This window comes from Perognathus longimembris, chromosome 1, assembly GCF_023159225.1.
Source record: "Perognathus longimembris pacificus isolate PPM17 chromosome 1, ASM2315922v1, whole genome shotgun sequence".
Taxonomy (NCBI): domain Eukaryota; kingdom Metazoa; phylum Chordata; class Mammalia; order Rodentia; family Heteromyidae; genus Perognathus; species Perognathus longimembris.
This window is the reverse complement of record NC_063161.1, coordinates 160694940-160722484: the sequence shown is the minus strand read 5'-3', so window position 1 is coordinate 160722484 and position 27545 is coordinate 160694940. Positions and strand designations below refer to the sequence as shown.

General features: G+C 63.0%; 1 protein-coding gene across 1 annotated transcript in view; it reads right to left on the bottom strand.

Annotated features, from left to right (window-relative positions):
* The window catches only part of Col5a1 (collagen type V alpha 1 chain), a 106470-nt gene extending 79568 nt beyond the window's left edge, over positions 1 to 26902 (bottom strand). Inside the window, 1 exon segment of the mRNA XM_048345803.1 lies at positions 26533 to 26902. Within this exon segment, the coding sequence (XP_048201760.1) occupies positions 26533 to 26638 (106 nt within the window). The 5' untranslated portion in view covers positions 26639 to 26902.
* Between the last annotated feature and the right edge of the window lie 643 nt (positions 26903 to 27545).

The window sequence follows — 27545 nt, the reverse complement described above, 5'->3', positions numbered from 1 at the left end:
AGAAGATTCCGGACCCTCCATCCTCTCGGTGGGGTGTCCCAGAGCCTTGAGAAGCTGATCTCCCCCACCGACGGCACAGTGGCACCTGCTCTTCCCCCCGCCCCCCGCCAGCACCTCCTCCCTCGTGTCCCAGGAGCACGGGGTCCCCGGTGCCTGCCCCGCGCCGGCCCGGCCCACCCCGTGTCCCGCCTGGCTCGGCTGCCACGGCTGCAGTCCCGCTGCAGAACAAGGTGCGGCCGGGCCCCTGGGTGGCCCGGGACCACTCCGTGCCCCTCTGCCCACTGGGGCCTGCACGGGGCTGGCCACACCCCTCTGCCCATGGCACAGACACCCCCAGACCCAGACGACTGGGCCGGGCTAAGGACGCCCTGTCGGGGGCTTCTCCTCCCGTGGGAGCCATGCACTGCTCCGTCGGTGCCACACAGAGAACGTGGCCTCGGGCCGGCCGTAGCGAGTGCGCCCCTGAAAGCGAGGGGACCGACCCCCGCCGTGCCGTGTGAGCGCCTGGATCAAGCTAGGCCTGAAGTCGTCTGCCATCTGCACATCCGTGGTTATCGCTGCACAACTCACAATAGTCGGAATATGGAAACAACCCAGATGGATGGATACCAAAAATGTGGTAGCCGCACACAATGGAATCCTACACAGCGATTAGAGAAATGACAAAACAGTGGCATTCGCAGGGGAACGGTCAGAGCTCGGACACGGAATGTTGAGCGAGACAAGCCTAGAGCACAGAGAACAAAGGCGCATGGTCTCCTTGATCTATGATTGTTAGGGGCGGGGGGAGAACAGTAGAGCTCAGGTCTGCAAAATGACAACCTTCTTTTCAAATGGTATTTCCACATGTTTGGGTCAGCGACTTTACAGTATGTCTCTAAAACCAAACAACTACTAAGCAAACATAAAAAGGTCTAGGATAGACCTATCGGAGGACCACAGGAGCTCAACGGCTATGTACACGTGATCATAGAGATGAGGAGAGGCAAAATGAACTCCAAGAGAAGGACACAGGAGGATTCCGTGTTGTTGTTACGTTTAGTGTTCCAGGTGAACTTCCTGTGGCGTACCCCCTGTGGTCACTGTATATGATCTGGGTACACGGGATATTGTATACATGCTTATCTGAACTAGGGAAGGGAAAGAACAATGAGGGAGGGTGTAACAAACATGATGGGAAAAGTACTCGCTGCCTTATTACATAACTGCACCCCCTCTGTACATCACCTTGCCGATAACATTCAATTTTAAAAAATAAAATAAAAATGGCACAATACACACACACGCACACACACACAGAGAAGAGTGCACACACCAATACGTTCAGCCAGCCTTACACACATCTAGACTCAATTCCAACACATGCCACTGAAACTCCGTGGCCACTCCGGGGTGCAGCAGTGCTGGGCGGGAGCCGGCCCGCCGGGTCCCCAGCCCCCCGCCCCGGCCTTCCTCCCCGGCGAGCGCCCCCATGCCCCAGGACACAAGCCCCGAAAGCAGGGCCCAGTTTTCAAGGCAGACGGTAGCAAATGGCAGCCGGCTTCCCCTTGGCTGGCTCCCGAGGGATCCTACAGCCGCACGGTGGAACCCGGAACCCCGGCTCGGCCGGGGGGGTCCATAACCGGAGACCCGCCCCGCGGGAGGCCCCCTGTTTCCGGCCTGGATGTCCGCCGGACACCGAGTCCACGCCGCGCGCGCGCGCTGGCCAGGCCCGGTGGCTCGTGGGAAGCGGCGGCCGCGCCAGCCGCCCGCGCACCTGTTCCGGAGGACGCGGCACCACGCCCCGGTCACCCCAGGCTCGCCTCCGGGCTGGCGGCGGCTCCGGGAAGGCATCGGGGATCCCGGCCAGGAGGCCTGGACCGCACCGCGGGCCAGCGAGCGTGCTCTGTTTTCTCCATCTGCGGGGGTGGCGGGCTCGGCGCCAGAGGCCTGCCCGGGCACGGCTGCAGCCCAGCGTTACCACTTACAAAGGCCGCCGGCCGCGGCCCGGGCCCGGCGCCACCCCTCGCCCCGGCCAGAGAGCGAGAAGGAGGACGGGCCTCGCGTGTGTTCTGTTCCGGTATTGGGGCTTGAACTCGGGGCCTGGGTGCTGCCCCTTGGCTGTTTAACTCAAGGCTAGCGCTCTAACCGCTTGAGCAACAGCTCCACGTCCTGGCTCACTGCTCCGGCTCTCCAGTGACTGAGTGACCATCGCGGGTCCCCGGAGTCCCTTCCCCCGACGGCCTGCTCACGCCTACTGCGGGCACGGCTGCCCTCGAGCCACCCGAAGGGCAGGGCCGGCCCGGGAGTCAGGAACCCCATGGGCCCCCCAGGGCCACACCCCTGGGCCGTGTTAATGAGGTAACCGGGCGAGACACGGGGGATGCTGAATCCTGGGGGCCACGCCCCATGAGCAGCAGCCTCAAGACCCCCGGGAAGCAAGGCAGGCCTGACAGCAGCGCGCCCGAAGGGGCGCGGAGAGAGGGGTCCCCGACAGGTGGCGGGTGGCTGGGTGGACGGACGGAAGGACGGACGGGTGGGTGGGTAGGAAAATGGAGGGGCGCACAGACAGATCCTGGAGGCACAGACAGGGAGCCCTCACCACGGAGATGCAGAAGGGGAGAAGGGGAGCCCTCCCCAAGTGCCGCCCCAGCAGCTCGTCGGTCCAGGAAACCGGGGGGGGGGGGGCACCGGACCGAGGTCATTCGCAGACAGAAGGAGCGTGAGAGCCCCGCGCCCTGCAGGGACCGGGACGGGAGGCCGCATCCGTCCAGGGTTGATTTACCCACCCCCGCCCTGTCCAGCCGGGACAGGGAACGTGCCTGTCCCCGTCTGACTTAGGCTCGGCCACCGTTTTCTGGTCCAGAAGGTTCCACGGGGGGATCTGTGATCTGTCCAACGCCAGCTCACCTTAGCGCGGGATCCCTCCCGTGCCCGGATGGCTGGGGAGCATCACCCCAACAGGAAGTGGCCTCTCCTGGGCCGTCCTGTCGCCTGACCCCCCCCCCTCCCCCCCAGCACTGACGCCGTCTCCTCGGCTGCGGGGCCACGGGGAGCACTCTTCCTCAGATACCTGCGCCCCTTGAAATCGCCCCCCACCCCCCAGGGTGGGAGGGGCACCGACGTCACCGCTGTCTCCTCAGCCGGTGGTTCCGGCCGGGGCCTGGTCCCCGGGTCCCAGGGATCAGCATCAACGGGGAGTACGCTCGCCCCTCCAGTCCGGTCTCCACCCGCAGGCACCACGCAGCCCGACGCCCGCCCCTGCTGCCGAGTGCAGCCACGGTCCCCAGGCCGGGAATATTCAGGAAGGCACCGGGGGCCACGGGAGGCTTGGGCCCGGCCTGGAGCGTGTGAGCAGCCGAGGCCCGCGCGTCAGCACAGCGGGAACCTCGCGGTGCCTTCTCACCAGCCCTACAGGTCAGGGGTCGGGGGGGGACTGTGGGGCGCAGCGTACGTCACGGGGACGAGCAGACCACAGAGGGAAAGGAAACACGGCCCAAACCAGCCTCCACGCACACAAGGAGACTCAGAATCCATGCACACTTCATTAGAGCTGGGTGCCAGCGTTCACACCTGCGATCCAAGCTAATCGGAAGCTCAGACGTAGAGGATCCGGTTCAAAGCCAGCCCTTGCAGACAAACCCACAAGACTCTGTCTCCAATTAATCAGTGAAAGCAAAACGAAACAGAACACAAAAAGCCGTGCACCGGTGGCTGGCACCTGCAATCCTAGCTGCACAAGAGGCTGAGATCTGAGGACCTCAGTTCAAAGTCAGCCTGGGTAGGAAAGTCTATGAGACTCTTATCTCCAATTAAACACCAACGAATTTTGTAAGCAGAGCTGTGGCTCAGATGGTAGAGCACTAGCTTTGAGCACAAACGTTCAGGGACAGCGCCCAGGCCCTGAGTTCAGGCCCCAGGACCAGCGTGTGCGTACACACACACACACACACACACACCAGACAAGTTGCTGCTGAATCCCCCCTCATGGGGAGTAGTCCTGGTGGCTAGTACTCCCTGGTGCTGGGCAGTGACAGGGGTAGGGCAGGGGTCTGGGGAGAAAGGAATCATTCCTCTCAAGGTGTTTTAGGGCTTTCATGAGGCCTTGTTCTGGGCCAAAACACTACTCTCGTCTTCCTTTCTACAGCATCAAAGACTGCCCCTGACCAATTGAGAAAGCAGCCTAGAAATGTAGCCCCCTGGCACACATGGTGATTCAATCAAGGGCCATAAGCGCAGGCTCCGTAAACCCTGGGGGCGGACACGTTGGCACATGGAGGAGATGAATGGAAAGAGGGAGAATAGAGAATCGAAGGGTTGAAAAGAAAGGAAAAAATGTATGCATGGATAGATGATGAATGAATAGGTGGATGGATGGATGATGATGGATGGATGATCAATAGTTGAATGGATGACCTGGATGAATGATGAATGAATATTTGGATGGGTTGATGAATTGATAGGTAGATGGACAGATGGATGATGGAAGGTTGAATGAGTAATGGACAGATGACTGGATGGATGCATAGGTGAAGGGTGATAGGATAGATGGATGATTGGATGGATGGATGGATGGATGGATGATTGGATGGATGGATGGATGATTGGATGGATGGATGGATGGATGGATGATTGGATGGATGGATGGATGGATGATTGGATAGATGGCTGGGTGGATGGATGGATGGATGGATGATTGGAAGGATGGATGGGTGGATGGATGGATGGATGATTGGATGGATGGGTGGATGGATGGATGGATGCATATCAGATGGCAGGAATGGATACAGGAGGAGCTATGATTCATGGAGCAATTCTAACAAGGAATGGCTAAAGAATGACTTTATGAAGCTGAGCACTGTCTGCTTTTGCTGCGGACGATGGGACCAGTAGGCCCCGGAAAGCACCTCGCTGCACGCCACCTCTTGTCTGAAAGGGGGATGGTCAGGTGAATGGTGGGTACCTAAATCTTTGGAAGCTGAAGTTTGTCAGCTGAACCTTTAAGATGATGATATTCCTTGCTTTCATTTACTCCTTTATCCACTCATCCATCTACCCTGCCATCTATCCACCCATAAATTCATTCTTTTTTTTTTCTTTGCTGGTCCTGGGCCTTGAACTCAGAGCCTGGGCACTGTCATTGAGCCTCTTTGTACTCAAGGCTAGTGCTCTACCACTTGAGCCACAGAGTCACTTCCGGCTTTTTCTGAGTAGCTTATTGGAGATAAGTATCTTGTGGGCTTTCTCTGCCTGGGCTGGCTTTGAGCCATGCTCTTCAAATCTCAACCTCCTGTGTAGCTAGGATGCAGGTGTGAGCTGTCAGAGCCTGGCTCCCGTTGAGGTCCTGGGGGTCTGTAAGCACGGGACTCTCCCCTGGGATCTGCCGCCAGGGACAAGCGAGCCCGCGGCTTCCTCTCCCTCCTGCCGGTCACGGTGGCTTTCCATCTGTGCTTCTTAATGGATGTGTTTCTCTTACCCTGTCGTTCCTCAGAGAAAAATGAGCAGAGCCCGGCAAGGCCAGGGACGCTGTGCCTACAGCCAGCCGCCAAAGACGGAGGAGCCCCCAGAGGAGCGGGCGGCTGGCACCCGGCCGCGGCCGGGGGGCGCTGCGGGTCCCGGAGTGGAGCTGCGCTTGCGAAGCGTGGTGGGGACCAGACGGCCGACCTTGCTCCTCTCCTCGTTCTCCTCCACGAGGAAAACGAGAGAGATGGCACTTGACACCGGAAGCCAAGCTCCACCCTACGGGGCTCGTGGTTTTTGCTGGCGCATGCTCCACAGAGTTCACCGGCTTCCAGAAGCATCCAGAGAATGGGTTTGGGTGACACTGGGCCAGCTGGAATCGCTGTGACAGCATAACTCCACTTGCATGTCTCCACCGAGGCCTGGCGCAGGCCTGGCACCCAGGGAGCAGTGGCCACAAGCCGTGCTGGGGAGGGGAGGGGGAGGGGAGGGGAGGAGAGGGGGCGAGAAGCCATGACACAACCGTACCGGCTTCTGACAGAACTGCTGCAGACCCGTGGCCCAAAAGGATTCTTTGAAAAAGACCCAGTCACTGGGCCCTGGGGCCTGCCTGCGGGGGCGGGGGGGGGGCTGCCTTCTCTCAACAGTAGGGGGGAGGAGGGAGAGAAAGAGGGGGAGAAGGAAGGGGGAGGAGGAAGGGAAGGGGAGGTGGGAGGAAGAAGAAGAAAAGGAGGAGGAAGATGAGGAGGAGGAAGAGCAAGGAAAGGAGGAAGAAAAGAGGAGGAAGAGGAAAAGGAGAAAAAATGTGAAGGAGAAAGAAGAAGATGGGGAGGGGGAGGAAGAGGAGGAAGAAAATGAGAAGTAGAAGAGAGAAGGAAATGGAACAGAAGAGGAGGAAGAAAAGGAGGAGGAATGGGGGAGGAAGAGAGGGAGGAGGAAGAAGAGAAAAGGAAGAGAAGGAGGAAAAGGAGAGGGAAAGGGAAGGGAAAAAGGAAAGGGAGAAAGGGGAGAGGAAGAAAAGGCGAAGGAAAAGGAGGAGGAAGAGGAGGAGGAGAAAATAAGGCGGGGATGAAATTATCAGCACTAATAAGGTTGGCCTCCGAGGCTCCGCCACCCCTAGGTGAGAGAACCCATGAACTAAGTTCCTCTCATGAACTGACAAGGATGTGCCCACCACAAATCCTGTCGGCCTACTCAGGCTGTGCCCTTCCCCAGCCGGGTGTCAGCCGGGGTACCCCCAAGGACCCGAGGCCTGTCAGTCGCTGGAGAGAAAGGACACGCCTCGTTCTTCACCCGAGCGGGCAGGCATGTGGCACAGAGCTGGCAAAGGAGGAAGAAATGAGCAAGGAATCCCGGGAGAAACAGGAGCCGCTGGATTCCTTCCAACCATCCAATCAACAGACGGCCAAGCTGACTACAGAGCCAACGAACCAACGGATGAACAAGCCAACCAACCAACGGAAGAGCCAAGGGAAGAACGAGCAGAGCCACACACGGGCAAGAAAACAAGTCAGCCAGTGAAGGAAGGCAGGAGCCGACAAACAGACCAACAACACAACTGGGCAAACCCACCCACAAGCAACAAAGGAAGCAGCCGACACACAACGGGACGACCTAACACACGGGAGGACTTGGTCCCATGGTCGGGGCAGCGGCTTTGTGGGCGGTGTGGCACCGCTTTGGTGGGGGGGGGGGGGGCGGTACCCGAGTCCAGGCCCCTCAGCCAGGAGCTGGTTACAACCACAAGGCCGTCACTGTCTACACCCTGGGCACAAGGGGCCCGCACAGGGCCTGGCACCGGGAGGCGGGCCAGGGCACAACACAGGAGACACTGCTGGAGCACCGGCCACTTTATGTTGAGCCAAATAGCAGGCATGAGTGCAATCTGCAGACACACCACGCACACACACACACACGCACACGCACACGCACACACGCACACACACACGGGCCGCGGCATCAGCAATCAGACAGTTCCCGGGTCATCCTGGGGTACATCAGGGCCTTGCTAGACTTGGGGGAACGGGAGACATGTATGTCGCCACTCAAGGAGCATCTACTTCTAAAACAAACCCTCTACGTCCACCTCAAACCCACACATTAATAAAAAATGAATAAAGGCCCCCTCAGGATCCCAGGGGCCCTGTGATGAGAAACTCAGCTCCCCAGCACTGGGGGGGGGGGGGGGACCAGGGAGCCTCCCCTCCACGTGTGGCTGCGGAGTGGTGAACTGGAGATGAGGGTCGAGCGGGCTTTTCTGCCCAAGCCCCGACGACGGACAGGAGTGAGCCCCGGGTCCCCGGCCACGTGAGATGTTGAACAACGCACGCCTTGCCAGCTTTCTCCCGCTGCTAGGAGCCATCGTGTCTGTAGCCTAGCTAAGGAAATCCCCCCCTAACTCAAGGGCAAAAGAGATTTTCTGTTTCCCAGCTCCCTTCTAATGGCCGTTCGTTCTTTGAGGTGAGGGTCACAGTTTACTTATTTGCAGATGATTGAGGGTTCCAGAACCCGCCGTTGACTAAAACCGTCTTTCCACCATTCTCTTGATCAACATTCAAGTGTGGGTGTCTACTTGCGGGTGATTTATGAACTCCTTCTCGTCCACCAACCGCCGCCACTCCATCAACACGGGGCTGCCCTGGCCGTGGTAGGTTTATAGCCAGATAAAATCACGTAGCCGGAGCCCTCCGATGACCTCTTCTGAAACGGCTTAGTTGACGTCCCGTTCCCTTGTATTTCTGCGTGCATCTCTGAGTCCTCCTGTCCTCTCTTGTGACAGTCCCTCCCGGGAAGGGGGGGTCACACGGCCCTGCCTCGACCCTAGAGCGGCTCAGGGGAGGAAATAACGGCTTAATGACGCCCCGTCTTCTGCTCCATGAACATGGTAATATACCCCTGTATGTCTTCGGATCTCCTTTGGTTTGACGAAGCAGCGTTCTGTGGGTTTTCGTGGACAGATCTTGTACACTTTTGTGGACCGTTCCTCTTGAACACTTTATATTGCATGCGATCTTTTGTTTTCTTCATTGTAATCTTTGATGCTTTGTGGCCAATTCCTATCTGGTGCATTAGTAGCAATGTCATGAGAGAACAAATGTCACTTCATGTCCAGCAAGAAATAGCATTACATGCCAAATGCCCCCATCTTCTCTCCGTGTTGGCCTGAATCTATAGGACCAAAGCAGCTCTCCGTCTTTGCCTTCATCACGGGCACTTTCTCTCTGGTCTTTCTCACACCGAACCCCATTTTTCCTCTCGGGACTTTCTGTGCGCTTCCCGGCGTGACATCTGAGCGAGCCGCCCCACGCTGGGCACGTGCCCGGCCCCCTGCAAGGCCCAGGACTGCAATGGGGACAAAAGACAGGCGCGCCCACTGGCCACAGGCCCCTCCCCCGCACCGGCGGCGCCCGGCATTTGCCTTTAAATTCTCCTTACAGGAGGCAGCTGCAGCCCCTGACGGAAACCGGCTCCTGGAGATGGTTCACACCTGGTAAATGCCACGAACCCAAGGGCCACGGAGGAAATTAAACGGGGTGCATTTCCGGCCACAAACGACAGCCGCTGTGGAGCCGCTGGGCTCCCCCTGGCCCTGCCCAGACACGTGGCTCCCCGGTGGCGGGGGGGGGGTCCTGGAGCAGAGAGCACTGCCTGTGGAGCCCAGGCAGTGAGGGACCCTGGGTTCTAGGGGTTCTGTGGACAGGTCTGAGCGGCTTCCAAACGTTTACATTATACATGAAACTCGATGGACGCCTTTCCCATCGATCCTGTTGCCTCCCATCATCTGGTGATTATCTCTGTGTCTCGGGACTACCGCATTAGATTGCACTGTTGTCCCTGGCCGTGGGGGGGGCCCCTCAGATTGCACTGCTGGCTCTGGGCCGTGGAGGACCCTTCATGATCACAATGCTGGCTCTGGTGGGGGACCCTTCATGATTGCACTGCTGGCTCTGGTGGGGGACCCTTCATGATCACAATACTGACTCTGGGGGACCCTTCATGATCACAATGCTGGCTCTGGTGGGGGACCCTTCACGATCACAATGCTGGCTCTGGTGGGGGACCCTTCATGATCACAATGCTGGCTGTGGTGGGGGACCCTTCATGATCACAATGCTGGCTCTGGTGGGGGACCCTTCATGATTGCACTGCTGGCTCTGGTGGGGGACCCCTCATCTTGCACTGCTGGCTCTTTCCCATGGGGCACCCCTCACGATTGCACTGCCGGCTCTAGTGGGGGACCCTTCATGATCGCACTTGCCGGCTCTGGTGGGGGACCCCTCACGATTGCACTCTTGGCTCTGGCCCGTGGGGGACCCTTCATGATCGCACTGCCGGCTCTGGTGGGGGACCCCTCATGATCGCACTGCCGGCTCTGGTGGGGGACCCCCTCACGATTGCACTCTTGGCCCTGGCCTCACGTGCCTCCCAGGACCGGGAGACATGTTTTCTACTCCTCAAGCTGTTCACACGTTCAAAACACTGAGCCAGGCTCAACCAGCTGCGCAGATGTGAAGTGAGAGGGAAACACCCCCAAAGGAGGCCAGCCCGGCGGCCCCACCGGCTCCCCGCCAGCCTCTGATAGGATCCGGAGGCCGAGTTCAAGGTCTCCCTCGGGGCCGACGGCTTGAGTGCTCTGGGTATCACCACCGGGCTCAGGAACCTCCGTCCACCTCCCCGGGCGGGGCGGGTGAGGCCTGCAGAGCTGCAGAGCTCATTTCCATTCCGGAACGCCACCTCAGAAGCGCAGGCCCAGGCCCCTCCTGCCCTGCCCAGGCCCAGGCCGGCCTCCCCGCCTCCCTCTCCCCACCCCCCCTCTCCCCACCCCCCCCCCTTGTGGGTGCTTCCAGGTGCCATGGAGGCCTCCAGAACATTCCTCCAGGGGCTGTCTGGCGGTAGGGCACCCCAGCAGCCGCAGAATCTGAGTGTCACTCTCCAGCCAGGCACGGGGAAACCCCACAAATGCAGGTGGCCAGCAAGGAAAGGGAAAGAGGGATAGCATTAGAGTCTGCTAGGTTTCTACCTCCTACTAGGTTCCAGAAGGTTCTGTCGTATCTTCTGGCCCAAGGCGCAGGCACTATTCCTGTCCTGCCAGCGGGACGTCCACACGGGCGCTCCTTACAAAGCAAGCAGCCGGGAAACAGCTCCGCCGGGCCTGGGAGGGACGGGTGGACAGGAGGCCGGACGGGCGGACGGGCGGACGAGAACGAGCCAGCTGAGCGCAGGTGCAGAGGCAGCGGAAACGAGGATACGGCGGGCCCTACCTCCACGCCCTCCCTGCAGAGCTCCGACCGCCTGGGGTCTAACAGTCCCAGCAACGCGTGCAATGGGAAAATCCCCAATAATTCAACAGCCTTCAATATCGTGCGCTGCTACAAACCGTTCTCCTACGAGTAGCCCTGGATGATCTCTGTCTGTATAATTTAAAAACAGAATGTGTGCGCGTGTGTGTGTGTGTGTGCGCATATCTGTGTAGTGTGTCGTGTGCTTGTGTGCGTGCGTGTGTGTGTGTATGTGTGTGCAGGCATGCTGGTACTGGGGCTTGAACTCTTTTTTGCTCCCTACTTGAGCTCCACCTCCAGCTTCTGGGTGGTTAGCTGGAGATAAGCGTATCAGGGGCTGGGAGCGAGCCTCCGAGGTAGCCGGGACTGCGGGCCTGAGCCACCGCCAGTGCCTGGCTCTTTCCAACGGTTTGTGTTTCAGGACCACACGCCGTCTTCCCCAGTCACTTCAGGCGGAAGTTAGCTGCCGGATGCAGGAAAGGCAAAGGGCCGGCACAGCCCCCCAGCCCCTCGGGGTGCTCACCGGGCCACTGCACACGCCGCTGCCTGCTCTCTGGTCTGAGCAATACCTTCATCTCCCCACAAAAGACTCGACAAGGATCACGCCCCACGTGCCACTGCCCGGCGCAGAAGCACCTGTTGAGTCCCAGCCTCGGAGCATCCTTCCCCCATGGCTGACCTGTCATCAGGATCAGAGAGGGGGGAGGGGAGGGGGGCCTGGGAGGGAGGCCCGGGGGGAGGAGTGGCCTTCCCCTCCGGGAGCGACGGGCTGACGGCTGGGCGCGTCCTCCTCTCGCTTTGCTTCGTTTCCTGTCTTGAGTCCGGCTGTCTCGGCCCCTCTCAGATCACCTAACGCCATTCCTTCAGCACCGAGCGCTACTGAACGGACGCACAGCTTACCCGGCTGACTCCCCTCCAGCGGCATCTGACGGTATTACACGGCAGGCTTGTACGCACGCGTGCGTGCCCATGAGGAACATTCCCACGCGTCCAAGAGTCTGTGCACTTGCGTAGCTTGCGAAGGGCCTACTGGAGGCGGCACTGGGCGAAGGTCCGCTCTCCCAGCCGGAACAGGGCACCGGCCACCGGCCAGGCAGGACCAGAGCCCTGTGCCTCGGTCTCTCTGTGCCTCGGTCTCTCTGTGCCTCGGTCTCTCTGTGCCTCGGTCTCTCTGTGCCTCGGTCTCTCCCCTCGCCCACCCCCCCGGTTCCACCGTCATCTCCTCCTTGAAACATGAGACATTTTCCCACAGGCTTAGAGGTTCCTTCTATTCTCTCTCCCAAGAACTAGATGTGTCTTTGGAGCATTCTTCTGTTTGGTTGCTGGTCATTTCTTATTATTTGTAGAAACTCTTTGCATAGAGTAAAAAAAAAAAAAAGTAATCAATACCTAGATGAAGCATATGTCAAATGTAAATGCAATGTTTTGTCCACCTATACGTGAATATGTACCGTAGATACAGACAACAACTATCAAAATGTTTGCGGAAGGCGTATGTGCATAGAAATAAAATGTATGAATTCACATGCATGTGTGTGGATATAATTTAGGTAAATGAATGGGTAGCTACAGTTTAGAACCATCACATATCATGGTCATCTTTATCTATGGTCTTTAGTCTATATGTTACGAGTTGGTTTAATAATGTTATTACTACCAAAAGTATATGTAATAATCACTACAACTCTTTTACGTATGACTTTAATATTCTAACCTTAAACATTGATAATGTCCAGCATGTTTTGACCTTTCTAATACACAAAGGAAATAGATATTATAAGAAATGTACATAATGATGAGAATTCAGAGTTAAAAAAAACACAGAACTCTTAGCATAGGACAGCATATCAATCCCTTTCCTGCTATGTAGGTTCTTAAGATGAGCGAGGTCTTTTGTTTATATTATAACAATTTTTTTCTAGCCAGACAGAAAATGTTGACTTTGGTAGAATCAGGTTGTTAATTTTTTTCTTTTTGTTGTCGATGGTGGTGTTGTCGGTCGTGGGGCTTGAACTCTGGGCCTGGGCGCTGCCCCTGAGCTCTTCAGCTCACGTCCTAGAGCTCTAGCACTTGCGCCGCAGCGCCACTTCCAGGTTTTTTTCTCTCTTGTAACTCCTGTGGTTTATGTCATACTTAGGACAGCCTTCCCATCGCAAAGTTATAAAACATACTCTCCCATGCTTTCTTCTAGTAGTTCTGCGGTTTGTGTTTTTTTTTTTCCACCCCCCCTAAGTTCACATCTTTGATCCATCTGGAACGCATTTGCTACAAGAATCGGGCAAGATCCAACTGCTTTGTCCCAAATGCCTTCTTGGTTGTCCCAACCCAGTTCTGTGACTAAGTCTTTCCTTCCCAGCCCACGTGGAACTGCCACCGAGTCCCGCCAGGGTCCTGGCGCTCCTGCCACAGCTGACTGACTCGCCGGGCGAGGGGTCTGCCCCCCACCAGCCCCCCGGAAAGAGGTGAGCGCGCCCTGCCGGCGGAAGCAGCGAGGCCGGCCCCGGCGTGGCCTGCTTTCTCGATGCCTGGTGGCTTAGAACACCAGACCCAGCCACGGCCCGAAGTCACCCGGGAGAACGGTGGCTGGGCTCCAACACAACAGCCCAAGCTGAGAATCACAGTGGAGACCGGTGCGGAACCCGTGGCCCGGGGAGCGCGTGGTTAACGACAGATTCAAGCGGTTTTCCAAAACCGCTCATCCCAGGCACATGGGGCTGGGTCCTGGCCTGGAGGGCAGCGCCCACGCCCACCCAGCGCTCCGAGGTCAGGGAGCGAGGTCAGAGGCCAGATGAGGCCAAAGAGCTGCAGGGCCCGGAGGCGGCGTTCTAGCAAGAACCCTTACGCGGAACCGCCTACACTCCCACGGTCCACCCCCCCGAAGACCATGCCCCCCCCCCCCCCGCCCGGGAGAGGCTGGAAAGTTCCCGGCCAGCGCGCATCGTGAGTCTGGCTAGACGTCAGAAAGCTGCTGGAGGAATCAGGGTCAGTCCTGCTGGCACCCACACGCCAGACCCAGGCCGGCAGGAGAGGGAAGTGGAAAGGAAGGTGACCGCGAGACCTCCGCGGGCCAGCCAACAGCGGGATGCCCGGCCCCGGCCCTGGCGGCTACATCACCACAGAAATCACACCTGGAAAACAGCTTCACAGTGACAGGAAGGACCCAGCCCGCCTCCGCAGAGGAACTGACGCGTCCACCAAGACAGCGACCGGGCTTCGGCCTCCATGCCGCCTTTAGCAAGGGACAGGATGGGGGCCCGGCGTCTTTGACTGGGCTTAATTTCAGCTTGGGGAGGGGGGCTGCCTGCACATAACTAGGGATGGGGTGCCAGCATCGGTGAGGGGTCCTGAGCAACCCCACCCCCCACCAGGAAGTCCCGCAGGCGGCACCGGCTCCCGGGAAGGGCTCAAAAGTGCAGACGGGGTCTGTGGAGGGCGGGCAGGAGCTGAGAGCATGCAGAGCCTTCCAGAACACGGCTGGGAGTTTCACGGGGTGAGGAGGTAGGTGGACCCTGGAATTCAGGAGCCTGAGCTGGAAGGATCTGGAAAGACTCCTCTGTCCCAGCTTCAGACGGTGGGGAGCTGCCACTAGGGGGAGCTCGGGAAGGTGGTAGGCTGGCCGTCAGTGGGGTGCAGAGGGGACATGGAGCAAGCCCTGGGGGGGGGGGGGGTCCTGACCCTACCTGAGTCCTGTTCCTGTGGACCCAGTCACCTGGGAGCCCTCCCGGGGGCTGCTGCGGGTGAAAGCCACAGCCGACAGCACCCAACCCGCGGGGGGCGAGAGACGGGTCAGACACATCCCCACGAGGGGAGTCGGAGACGCATCTCACACACGCACACGCACACACGCGCACACGCACTCATGCTGTCACACACACACACACTCCCCAGCTAGCCCCTTCCCTGGAAGCCGGGCGTGGCCCTGGCGGCTTGGACGAAGCACGGCCCACGGCCCCCCCTTCCAGACCTGTGCCCACCTGGGGGCACCCAGTGCGCCCGGAGCCCGCGGATCCCCATCCCCCTGCGCCCCGGAGGGTGGTCTCCACGGTCCCTCGAGCCCCGTGGACAGGCCGAGTGTGTGCCCGCAGCACCCGGGGGAGCACCGCGGTGAACCCTGCCCACCAAGGTGACCAGCAACCTCACAGGCACACGTGCAAGGCGAGCCCGACTCCGGGGCTCTCAGAGAAACGGGGTTCCCTCGCCTTCCCCGGCGGGGTCAGCCTGGGACACGCAGGCCCGTGGGGACAGGTGGGGACAGGAGGGCCGGCCGCCCAGGGAACACCATCGGAAGGACTCAAGGTCAAGTGAAGGGGACCGAGAGAAGCTCCTGAGGGCCGTCCTGGGCACCCCGAATCCCCTGGTGCTCCTAAGATAAAGGGGGTCTTGAGGCCAGCTGGGCGCTGTGCTGGGGGGAGCGGGGGGGAGGGGGGAGTTGTATTCTTCTTTTCTAAAATGCCAGCGGCTCTACGATGCAGACGACACGGATTGAGCTTCCTGGACCCCAGCGAGGTTACAGCCACGCCGCCACAGCTCAACTCTCGTGACCTCTGATGCACAGCCACCCCCGGCCTGTCCCCATGCACACGCACGCACGCACGCACGCACGCGCCCTACACCAGACCCAGGCCCCTCCCGCCCACCAGGAGCAGCAGGCTGCTCTCCCGGGCCGTGAGCCTCCCCCACCCACCCCCCCCAGGCTCTCGCCCCACTGGGCTGGAGCACTGGAGTCAGAACAGGGCTGTACCCCCTGAACACACACAGCCTGCCTGCCTGCCTGCCGCGGGAGACAGGGCCCCAGGGCAAGCCCCCCAGAGCGCACCCACGACAGGAGGAGGTGTGAGGAGCCCGGGGCTCTGGGACTCGGGGACACGCGCGGCCCCGACAGCTCAGATGCCAAGCTGGAATCCCAAGCTGCCCAGTGCCCACACCCGCCGGGCCTCGGCAGGGAGGGCACCGGGCCCTGTGGCCGGTCGCAGCTCCTCACCGCCACGGCCCCTCCGCCCCCTACTGAGGAAGGAAGCCCTCCCCCCCGACGGAAAAGCAACCGGTGATGGGCGGTTGGGGCAGAGCGCTGGTCCCTGCAGGCCTGGCACGCACCGCGGCGCGCCGCCACTGCCCCATGCACCACCGCCTCCCGGGCTCCGGTGATGCCTTGGGGCTCCTGGGCCGCTTGCGAGCCGCAGGGACCCCCGAGCCTCGGCTTAGAAAAAGCCACGAGCGCGAGCCGAGGGGAAAGCCGCCGGGCCGGGGCAGCGCAGGGCAGTCCTTTCAAAGGCCTTCCGGAAGAGGTCTCAGGCCAACGGACCGCTTCCAACACCCCGCACGTCCTGCCTTAGCCCCCCCCCCGGAAGTTACCAGGCTGAGGAAGGGCTTTGGGGACCCCAGGGCCTGCCTGGAGACCCCCCTGCCCACGCCCAACGGGCCAGAGACTGGACCTTCCTCGGCGGTCCGGCCACGGGCCCCCTGCAGGACCACACAGGCCAAGCCGCCACCCGGCTCCGCCTCGCCCGGCTCCAGGGCGTGGAAGCCGGGCAGGGGGCGAGGAGCGCCTTGGCTTCCACCGGAGTCACCCCCATCTGCCTGCGGGTCCCACGTGGACCGCGGCCCCTCCCCGGAGCCCCGAGCCCACGCAGGCCACGCAGCTGTTTACAATCGGCCAGGGCAAGGGAGACGGAACGCGGCCACACGGAGGGCCCAGGGAGCTGCGGGGCGTGTGAGGACAGGCTGAGCCCAGCCCGGGGGGCCCGGGGCAGGCCCTCCCCACCCGCCGGCGGAGGGCCAAGCTGCCCCCACCAGAGCCCGCCTGGCGGGAAGGCCGGGCGCCCTCCCAGCCCTCCGAGGTGGCGGGGATTCACCTGGACCCCTGTCCTCGGGGCTGCCCCCCCCCTCCCGCCCTGTCCCGTGCCTCTGATGCTCTCAGATACACGACTCAGATCAGAGAGGTGGAGCAGCATGGTCACGGTCCCACAGCCGGCTTCTTTGCCCAGTGACAGAACGGGCGTGGCCCACCACAGCCCGCAGCCCCTCCGTGCTCGGACATCGGCGGGGGGGGGGGGGGGGGGGGGGAGGGGGCGGGAACCCACCCCGCCCAGGACACACCGCGTCCCGTCCCCCTAGTCACAAAGCGGAGGGGCTGCAGGAGCCCCCAACTGCTCCGACGCCGCCTTCGCGCGTTCCCAGAGTGGCCTGCGGGTGGACGCCCACACCCACATCAGCTTCCTCACGGCTTCCGGCTCCTGCCGGGGGTCAGGGCCTGTCCCCCAGTGGGCCCGCGGGCTCCAGGGCACACAGCTGGGTCTTCAGCGTTTCCGGGAGTGAAGCGCGGGTTAAGGTTCAAATGCTCCCTGGCCCCCACCGGCTCCGCCCCGGCCTCCAGCCGACCCCACTGCAATGACGCCACCCAGCTAAGATGACCCTGCTACCTAGCAGCAGCTCTGGCCACCAGGCCGCACCCCCCGGCCCTCCCTACCACAGGGGCCGCCCCGCCCAGGGCTGACGGGTCGGCACCTCCGGGAGCCCCACTGCTCCGTGCTCTCGGCCGGCCGCCCTTCCCGGTGGGCAGGGTCCCTGGGCTCAGATCAGAGAGGTCAAGGGATGTGCTCGCGGGTCCACGGCCTCTCCCGGTCCCGACGGCTCTCCTGGCCTCCCAGGCTCCTCGGTGTCACGCCCCCGAGCCCCCCGCCACCCTCCGCACCCCGGGAACTTCCTTCCCCCAAAGCCTAGGGGGTGAGCAGCCGACCCTAACTGAGGAGGGCAGACAGCGAGACCGGGAAGGAGGAACGTGCCCCCTACCCGGTGTGCCCAGTGCGTCCCCCGACCGCCGCCCATGCCACAGGGGGCGGCCTGGCAGATCCAGGCTGCCGGGTGGAGTCCCCTCCTCCTCTGCCGTCACTAGCCCCCGGCCTTACCACGGAGCCCCTCAAAGCCCACCCCGAAGCGGGCCGGACCTGCCCACCACCGTGCTCTGCTCCCCCGAAACCCAGGCCGTCTGCAAAGCGCCCGTGTGCTGCGGCCCCCCGGGGACGCGGCCTCCGTGCCAGGCATTCCTGGAGGGCGGCGGGGAGGGCGGAGGGGAGGGCGGGGGAGGGGCCGGGGGGGAGAGGCCCGCCGCCGCTGCAGGGACTATGTGAGGACAGCCGGGGCGGGGCCTTCCCGCCTGGCAGCCCCGCAGTCCCCCAGCGTCCCCCGTGTCCCAGACGCCGGGGGGGGGGGGGGGTCGGAGAGCTGCCCCCAGGGCTCCCCGGGGACGTGTGACCTGTGCAGGCGCAGGGAGAGGCCGTCCTACATCACAGAGCAGTGCCAGGCCCCCAGCCAGCTACCCGAGTCCCTCAATCCACGTCGCCAATGGGGGAAACTGAGGCACTGACGGGTGCCGGTGGGCAGCGGAGCCCAGGCGCACGGGGAGGGGTGGACGGCCTCCGGCTGTGTCGGAGGCCGTGGGAATGGGCTGCCCTCCGGCCCCTGGCCCGGGGCTGTGACCCCGGAGGGGTCACTGACCCTCCGTAAGCTCACGGAGTCCCTGAGGAAACGCCCTGGTCCCTCCCCCTATGCCGGGTCCCAAAGAGGCAGTGCAGGGCCTCGAGGTGGTGCATCTGTGGTCACAGCTCTCCTGGGGGGCCCCCCGGGGGGCCCTGGGAGGCTGCGGGCCCTGCCACGGGCACCCCGCCTTCGAGGCCGCTGGTGCCAATGGCCACCGTGAAAGCGATTCGGTGACCTGCTTCCGAGCCCGCAGCGGGAGGCGTGCCGGCGAGCAGAGGGACGGTCCTTGGGCTCTGGGAGCACGGGGACTCGCACCCCCACACCACCGGACCCCGTTTCCGGGGGCTCGCCACCCCCTACCTCAGTCCCTGCTCCCCAAGACCTGCCTAGAAGTAGTGCGCAGAATAGCGGGGTCTTCCCTTTGGAGAAGGCAGGGAGGGGCAGAGCACCGCGGTCACCCCCAGGGTCTTCTCACCTCCCTGGCCCTCCTCCCCAGCCCCTTGGGTCAAAGTGGCCCCGCATGGATGTGGCCAGAGGGTGGGCTGGGAACGCAGCTTCCTGAGACTCACCCCAGGCTCTGCGTTGTGAGCCCCCCATCTTCCCTCCCCCCCACCCCACCCCCGCCCTGGAATTCTGACTCATGGCCAAGGTTGAGAACCACTGATCGACAGGTAACTCAGGTGAGGGTAGTGGCGTCCGGGGGTCTAGGTGACTCTCTGGTGAGGGTAGTGGCGTCCTGGGGTCTAGGTGACTCTTTCAGGTGAGGGTAGTGGCGTCCCGGGGGCTAGGTGACTCTCTGGTGAGGGTAGTGGCGTCCTGGGGTCTAGGTGACTCTCTGGTGAGGGTAGTGGCGTCCTGGGGTCTAGGTGACTCTTTCAGGTGAGGGTAGTGGCGTCCCGGGGGCTAGGTGACTCTCTGGTGAGGGTAGTGGCGTCCTGGGGTCTAGGTGACTCTCTGGTGAGGGTAGTGGCGTCCTGGGGTCTAGGTGACTCTTTCAGGTGAGGGTAGTGGCGTCCCGGGGGCTAGGTGACTCTCTGGTGAGGGTAGTGGCGTCCTGGGGTCTAGGTGACTCTTTCAGGTGAGGGTAGTGGCATCCCGGGGTCTAGGTGACTCTGTGGTGAGGGTAGTGGCGTCCTGGGGTCTAGGTGACTCTCTGGTGAGGGTAGTGGCGTCCCGGGGGCTAGGTGACTCTGTGGTGAGGGTAGTGGCATCCCGGGGGCTAGGTGACTCTCTGGTGAGGGTAGTGGCGTCCTAGGGACTAGGTGACTCTGTGGAGAGGGTAGTGGCGTCCCGGGGGCTAGGTGACTCTTCCGGATGAGGGTCCCCGTGACCAGATCCCCTGTGCCCAAGCCACTAGACGCCTACGGTGCCATCCCCAGCCCGGCCGTGTGACCAAGCAGCATTTCTGGACACCACCACGCACCCCCCCGGACGGGGGAGCCCCCGCAGCCCTCCTGTTCCGGGTGAGAGCCCACACAGCCTGAGTGGCAATCGCTCAGAACACAAGTCCACGCAGAAGCCCTGCTCCCTTCCGCCTCCGAGCTTCCGGCCATCTGGAGGGCGGGGCGGGTGGCACCGCCCTCTCCACGGGGACACCCCATCAGAAGCCTCCAGAAACCTTTTCTCCTCCTTTCCAGGAGGGAAGCACAGAGTAACAGAAGAAGCTGCAGGACCCAGGGTTCCAGATCCCAAAGGAGAAAGGAGGCAGAAGCAGCAGGGACAGCTCCCAGCACCCCCAGAAACATCCCAGCCAACTCGGGGACATCCAGCACCCTAGGGATATCCGAGATATCCCAGCACCCTCAAGGACATCGCAGCACCTCAGTGACCTCCTAGCAACATTCCAGCACCTCGGTGACATTCCAGCTCAAGAATGGTCACAAGGACCTGAGAAAACAGTTGCAAAGGCCCCTTCCAACATGGCTTCAGTGCCCTAAGGCCAACAGGAGCCCGACGTCGGGGGGGGGGGGGGGGGCGGGGAGCGGCTTTCCAGCTCTCCCCCGTCCTGGGAATGGGTGCTGCCCTCCACCACGGCCTGCAGAGACTGACCCAAATGGTCCAGGGCTCCGCCGGCCAACCGAGGAGATGGCCAGACCTCTCCCCTTCGAGAAGGAAGCCTGTGCGTCTCTTGCCGTGTATGGCAGCTGAGTCAGGTGAGGCGGCTCGCGTCTATAAGCTGAGCATCCGAGTTCAACGTCAGCCCAGGTAGGAAAGTCGGTGAGATTCTTATCTCCAACCAACTGGCCAAAAGTCAGAAGTGGAGCAGGGATCAAAGTAGTAGAGTATTACCCTGGAGCAAAAATGCTCAGGGACGGTGGCCAGGCCCCAGGCCCATCACACACCCCACACACACACCCCCACACACCCCCCCCCACACACACACTCACACCAACAACACACACACCAGCTAAACCAGACGAGGTAGCTCAAACTTGTAAGTCTAGCTACTCTAGAGGCTGGGATCAGAGTGAGCCCGCATGGCTTCTGAGACCTCTTTCCTCAATCGCTAGTTGGCGTGATGGTGCCCACCTGTCATTCCCGCTGTGCCGGGAACCAGAGAACCGCCACAATCCAGGCACACGGTCTAGGCAAGAGAGAGAGAGACCTTACCTCAAATAACGAGTGCAACATGAAATGGGAGCGTGGCTCAGGCAGCAGAGCAAGCACGAGGCTCTGGATTCAAACCCCGGCCACACCAAAAAACAACAACAAACAAACAAGGTGCCACTCCGCTCCAGTATGTGTGGTGGAGCCTTCAGAGGGCTTTCCGGAAGGAAGCCAGCGGGGGGGGGGGGGGGGGGGAGGCCACGCCCACTTCGCCAGGCCCCGCCCACCCCGGGGACTGGAGGCCTCTCCCCCTTCTTGTCCTGTGAACCCCACCTGACCCCCTGGCTCACCAGAGGAAGGAATCCCGCCGGGGGTGTCCCGGGGGCCTCCTTGGCCTCTCCGTGGGCAGAGTGGACGTCAGCCACGCCACCCTGTCCACACACACACACACACACACACACACACACACACACACACGCTCATTCATTCCGCTGGGAGAGCAACTGCGTTTCCAGGGCCAGGAACAGAGCTGTTCCACTGAAATCACTCCGGTCACCCGCACCCGTTCGATGATACTTTGTGACGTTTATGAAAAACAAACGAGGAGGCCGCCAGAATCCCTAGTGCCAAGGCACCGGCAGGAAAAGGGAAAGAATGAACGCTAGATTTTCCCTGAGGACGCGGGACCCGGAAAAGAAAGGAGGCCGGGGTCCCGGGCAGAAACGTCTCTGTGCAAGCCCGGAGCTCTGAGTAACTACTTTTTGAGAAAAGTGGGTCAGACTGTGGTTCCATTTCTTGGGTCTGAGTCACCCAACGACGGTGGCATTCGCCACTAATGTGGGTTTCTACTAAGCTGGGACTCTTCCAGAAAAAAAAAAAAACGACTGCCGTGCTGACAGGAAGCTGGGGAGCTGACAGCGGAGGACGCTTGGACACGATGAGACAAAGTGCCCCCACGGCTGTGCACCCAAGCGCGCCTCCCATCCTGAGGTCGTTCATCCCTAGGGGCGGGCGGGGTAGCGGGGGGGGGGGGGGGGCAGGGTGGCCGCCTGGGCCACGGGAGCCCCTTCCACTGCCCCAGCCACACCCCTTGCTCAGCCACGGGTGGACCCGGGCCCTGGAAGGAGACGAGCCATGGGTTCCCCCCCCACGTCTCTCCCTGAAGGGGAGGGGGGGGGACCCCAGGGGTGAGCTTGGCCTGGTCCCCGTCGCACGAGGACAACCCTCAGAACCGTGAGACAGCCCTGAGGGGGGGACGGGGGGGCAGGCTGCTCTGGGTCGCCTCTTTCTCAGGACAGGGAGCCCCGGCGAACGGCCCCTCAGCCTGGCCTCTGGCTGCCGCAGGGACCGGAGCGAGGCTCAGCTGGACATCGAGCCCCCACAAGAATCACATCCACCGCCTGGGCGGGGGAAACTGAGTCACGGGCCATTATATGCACCACTGGCAGGGAGCCAGGAAGGGAATCCAGGCCTCTTGCCCTTCCCATTCCTCCCTTCCCGGCCTGCAGGCTGGCCGGGTCCCACGGGGCTGCCCGTGAGAGCCCCCCCCTACACCCAGGCAGACCCCACGGACGGGAACGTGGGACATCTGTGAACCAGGCCAGAAATAAATGTACAAACCAACCCTTGGCCGAGTGCTGACACCAGATGTGCGGATTCGACGGGGAGAACAGGAGCACCACCCTCCTGAGAGCAAAACAGACCCGCCAGCTGGGAGGCCCCGTGAACCCCGCCCGCCCGCCGCGGGCAGAGCCGAGCCCGGGGTGGCCGGGGGGGGGGGGGCGGGGGGGAGGGGGAGGACCCCAGGGCCACTTCCTTCTCTCCGTGGCACCCTGTGGGTGGGGGAGGGGGAGGGCACCACACACGGCGGGGACAGACAGGTGAACGAACGCCCCACGCGCACGTGCGCACATGCGCGTGCACTTGTGTCACGCGCGGGCATCCACTCGGGCATCCGCCACCGGGCCTCTGCTCCCCGTGTGCCGTGCGGGGAGCACACCGTGTCCCCCTCGGGTGCGGCTTCTGTCCGTCTCCCTCCCAGTCACCCTTAAAGCAAAAGGTGGGGGGGGGGTATCCTCATGTTAGGATGGGGAAACGGAGACACGGAGGCTCCGCCCAGCCCGGGCCACCTGAGAGCCTTGGGGGGCGAAGACACTCAGCCTAGGGACCAAAGCCGGTCTCCGTGTGTCTGCGGAGGCTAGGCAGGCGCTGACCTTACACCCGGCCCGGCCCCTGCCCTGGGGGGGACAGGACGGGAAGAGAGGATTTAGGGAGCTCCTGGGACCCTTACTCTCCCAGGGCCGAGTCCCCAGGCAGGCCTGGGCCAGGGGCTTTCCAGACAAGGGAAGCCGTAGTCACCCTCTCCCACTCAGGATGGAGTGTCCTGCGGAAGGAGGGCGGGGCAAGATTAAAACCAGGGGTGTAAGGCGAGGGGGAAGGGGACCGGCGCAACACCACCTCCTCCGGGCAGCCCTGGGGACCCCAGAAGGTGAACCCCTCCCGGGGAATCAGCAGGACCCGGGTCCGCCTTGTGGCCAGAGGGGGAGCCAAGGCCCCTTCACCTCCGCCCTCCCTCCACCCACCCCGCCTCCCAGGCCAGGCGCCAAGGCGAACTAGGCAGCAGGACCAAGCAGGGCTGCTGATTTTGAAAAGGCCTGGGCGCCAAGAGGGAATGCGGGGGAAACTGAGGCCTACTCCACGAAACCAGAGCAGCCCCGCCAGGAGCGAGAGAGGGAACGCTGGAGGAAGAGGAAGAAGTGGGGGAAAGGAAAGGAAGGAAAGAAGGGCAGGAAGGGACAAGGGAAGAAAGAGGGACAAAGGCCAGAGGCAGAGAAAGGGAAAAACCACTGTGCTAGCCAAAGAGACACCTCATCCCCCTAGGGCCTCGTCTGGTGCGGGGCCCCAGGCCTGGACGGCAGGCAGCCCATGGCACCAAGCCCGAGGCTCCGCGGAGAAGGCGGGAGGCAGACCCGGTGGGGGGGGGGGGTCAGAGGCCTGGGGCCCCTGCACCTCAGTGCCTGAGGCCTGGCCCTTCTGGAGAGGACCCCATGAGGACCCCGCAGGGCGCCAGCAAAGCCACGGCCAGAGTTCAGGCTCCCCAGGGCGGCGGGTGGCAGGGAAGGGCCGCCCTGCCCCAGTCCGCTCGGACTCCATGCCCGGGCTCCACGCTGCGGGGTGTGGACCTAACACTCCCAGGGTCCACTGCCGCTACCCGGGAGGGTCGGACCCTCCCAGCCCTCCCGCTCCTCGGGACAAAGCCTGGGACCCAGGAAGAGGGACGGGGCGCAACGGGGAAGAGGCCAGCAGCCAGAAGGCAGGGGCTGCCAGTGGCCATCAGCTGTGCTGCGCGAAGGGCGTGGCTGTGGGGAGCATCCAGAAATAATCTGCAGGGTGGGGCAGAGGGGCCAGGAACAGCCCCCGGGGTGTCGTCATCAGAGGAGAGGCCCCGCGCCCCACACCGGGCGGGCACCGTGCCCCGGCGGCGGCCGCGGAGGGACCGCGGGGCCCTGCGGAGACTGTGGCAGCCATCCTGCAACCACAGCAAGGAAGCCGAGCGAGGGAGGGGGCTTCTGCAGGGAGCTCGCCGGCCCCCAGTCCGGGGAGGGTGTGGGGCGGACCAGGGTGTCCACGCTGCCAGTTTATTGAGTCAGAGGAAATTTAACCATTCCGTATCTGTCAGAACACACAGCACTTGGCCGGCTCTCCCAGCGAATGAGTGCAAAAAGCGACCACGTGAACGGGGCTCGCCAATGGCGCACGGAGGAGATGACCTCAATTTCCAAATATTGGGGTCACGTTTCATTTCCCATCCTCTCCTTCCCCGTTAGGACATTAAGCAGCCTCGAATGCAATCTGACTTCTTACTCCCTCACACGCTTGGCCAACGAGGAGGCAGAAAGCGAGCTGTGTTCACAGAAAACATCTGGCAAGTTCCAAGAAAAGAGAACCGAGGGGCCAGCAGGGGGGCTTTTCCTGCCTCCCCCAACGTCTCAAGCACACAGCCAGCAGCCCCCCTGCTCTGGACACTCATGGGGGACGACTTCAAACCCAGACCCACCCTGGGAGGGGAAGAGAGGGTTATGTATGACACCTCTCCAGAAAATCAGCTTCTTGCATGCTTCCAAAAGTTTGTTTCAACTAAAGAAAAAACGTCCAATGGCACAGCCTGGACCTAGACCGCCACCGGGGGCCAGTCCTCAGTCGGGAAGGGAAATCGAAGAGGGAGGAGGATGAGGAGGGAGCAAGGCAGACAGATGGGCAGCAGGGATGAGATGTCTTTCACACACACACACACACACCAAACCCAACATGTATTGGGGGACATCAGCACCCATGCTGGCCTGGGGAACCCCCCCCCCCCCCCGAGGAGCTATGGAGGGCCGGGAAGCAGCAGCGGGACCCAGGACCACATTCTCCTGGGCTGCTTCACACCACTTTCTGGGTCCTCTCACCCCCTCCCCTTTAGCTGACCCTGGAAAAACATAGCCCCAAGTCTTGGGGCTCTGCAACAGCCCAGCAGTAAGATCCCAGACCCTGGAGCCCAGACCAGACTCCCCACTCCTTCCCCAGAGCCTCCCCCCCCCCCCCCCCGCATGGCCCCTGCCCATCCAAACGGGGTTTCAATTGGCCGTGGAAGGTGATTCTTCACATTGGTCTCCACATCACAAGCGAGGGGCAAAGGCTGGCGGGCCCGCTGCCCCCTCTGCTTCCTGACTGCACCAGCTACCTGGCAGCCTCACCCTCCTCCCACCTGTCAGTGAGAGCCAGGGCGTTCCTGAACCTGGGGCAGACCTCCTGTCGGGGGAGAGTGGTCCTCAGCTACAGGAATCCAGGCAGGGACGGTCAGTGAGTTCACAGAACACTCCCGGAAGCAGGGTCCTTCTAAGGACCCACTCTGGCAGGGCGAAACCACATCTGCAGATCGTCTGAGTCACCACCAGCCCTCTCCTGGCTCTTCCACGCATCCCAACTTGGGGCAGCAAATCACCACTTGGGGAGGGGGGAGAGATAGCCTTCTACGGGAAGGGAGACTTGGGATCCTAGTAGAGCAAGGGCTGCTATACCGTCCCCCGGGGCTCCCCCGTGTGCGGAACACTTGAGGGACCAGACTGTCCCCACGAAAGCGGACAGCCACAGGCAGACTGGGGGAAGGGGGGGAAGCAGAGCGCCAGCCTGGCCTAGAGGGGGAGGGGGTCGTGGAGGATGCCCCATGCTGGGGGTTCAAACTTCTGGGATTCCCCTACCCCAGGCCCGAGTCCGAGTCCCCGCCGGACTCTAGGGGGCGACCCTGCCCGGATTCCGCCACAGGACCTTCTGCCGCCGTGGGGCTGTGTGGGCGCAAGCGGGGCGCGGGGCGGGGAATGCAAGGTTCCGAACAAAAGTTTGCCCACTTCGGGCGGAACCAACGTGCGGCCGGCCCTTCCGCCAACTCCAGCCTGCCGAACGCGGGGGTCTGTGCGGGCGGGGGGAGCGGGGTGCCCCTCACTGCCGGGCCCCCAACCGATAGCAGCCGCGGTCTCGGCCCGTGCATTCCACAGGCCTGCAGCCAAGGCGCCCCGATGACAGCGGCGCCAGGGTCCCGTCCCCCCGCCCCCCGACACCCCCCCCCCGGCCCAGCGCGCGCTCAGGCCCCGGGCCCCCCACGCCCCAGGCTCCCCGCGCGCCCCGGGCCCCCCACGCCCCAGGCTCCCCGCGCGCCCCGGGCCCTCCCCGCGCGCCCCGGGCCGCCCCCCACGCCCCGGGCCCTCCCCGCGCGCCCCGGGCCCCCCGCGCGCCCCTGGGGCGCCCTTACCTGCGCGGCTCGGAGGCGGCGCCCACAGCAGCAGCAGCAGCAGCAGCGGGAGCAGCAGCGGCCGGGCGCCGGGGCCGCGCGCTTTCCAGCGGGTGTGGACGTCCATGCGGGCGGCGGGCGGGCGGCGGGCGCGGGTCGGGGCGCGGGATGCTCGGGGGTCGTGGGGCGCGGCCGGGCGGCGGACGCGGCGGGGAGCTCTCAACTTTAGGAAGTCACGGAGCGCGGGGCGGCCCGCCCGCCCGGGGCCTCGGCGGGGCGGGGCGCGGGCGCGGGCGGCAGGGAGGGTCGCCTGGGGCCCGCGGGTCGGCCGGGACCCAGCTCGCTCTCCCGCTCTCCCGCTCGCTCTCCCGCTCGCTCCGGGCCGCCTCCGCCTCCGCCTCCTCCCCCTCCGGTCCTCCTCGCCCGCCGCCCCGCGACCCGCTCCCCCGGGGCGCTCCCGCTGCAGTGAGCTCGTGCGCCCGGCCCGCCGCGGGAACGTGGACTGCGGACCTCGCCCCGGGCGCCCCGCACTTTCCCCCCGCGTCCCCTCCCTCCGCCGGGCCGCCCCCCCCCGTGGAAGCTGTCGATCCCCGAAGTCCGCAGCGAATCAGAGCCGGGCGCCGGGCTCGGCGAGGCCGGCCCCCCGCTCCCACTGGGCGCCTCCTGCGAGGGGGTGGAGACGGCGGGCGGGCGGCCGGGCGGGCGGGCGGGCGGGCGAGTCACGGCGGGGACGGGGCCGGCCCGGGGCGGGGTCGGACGGACCCGGGGCGGGGCGGGGCGGGACGGGGGAGGGAGGGCGCCCCTGTTCTTTCTCCCGGCGCCTGGCGGGACCGCCGATGGGGGGGGGGGGGGGTGGCTCGTCCGGGCCCCCGATTCCCCCCACGCCAGGGCCAGAGCAGAGGGAGCCCCGAAGTTTAAACCCTGTGGGTTAATGAAAAGCATTGCAGCGTCCTGAGGCGGAGGAACCGGAGCTCTGCGTCGGTGGAGACTCAAGTTTTCCTATCCACCCTCACAGGGCGCCCAACACTGCCACC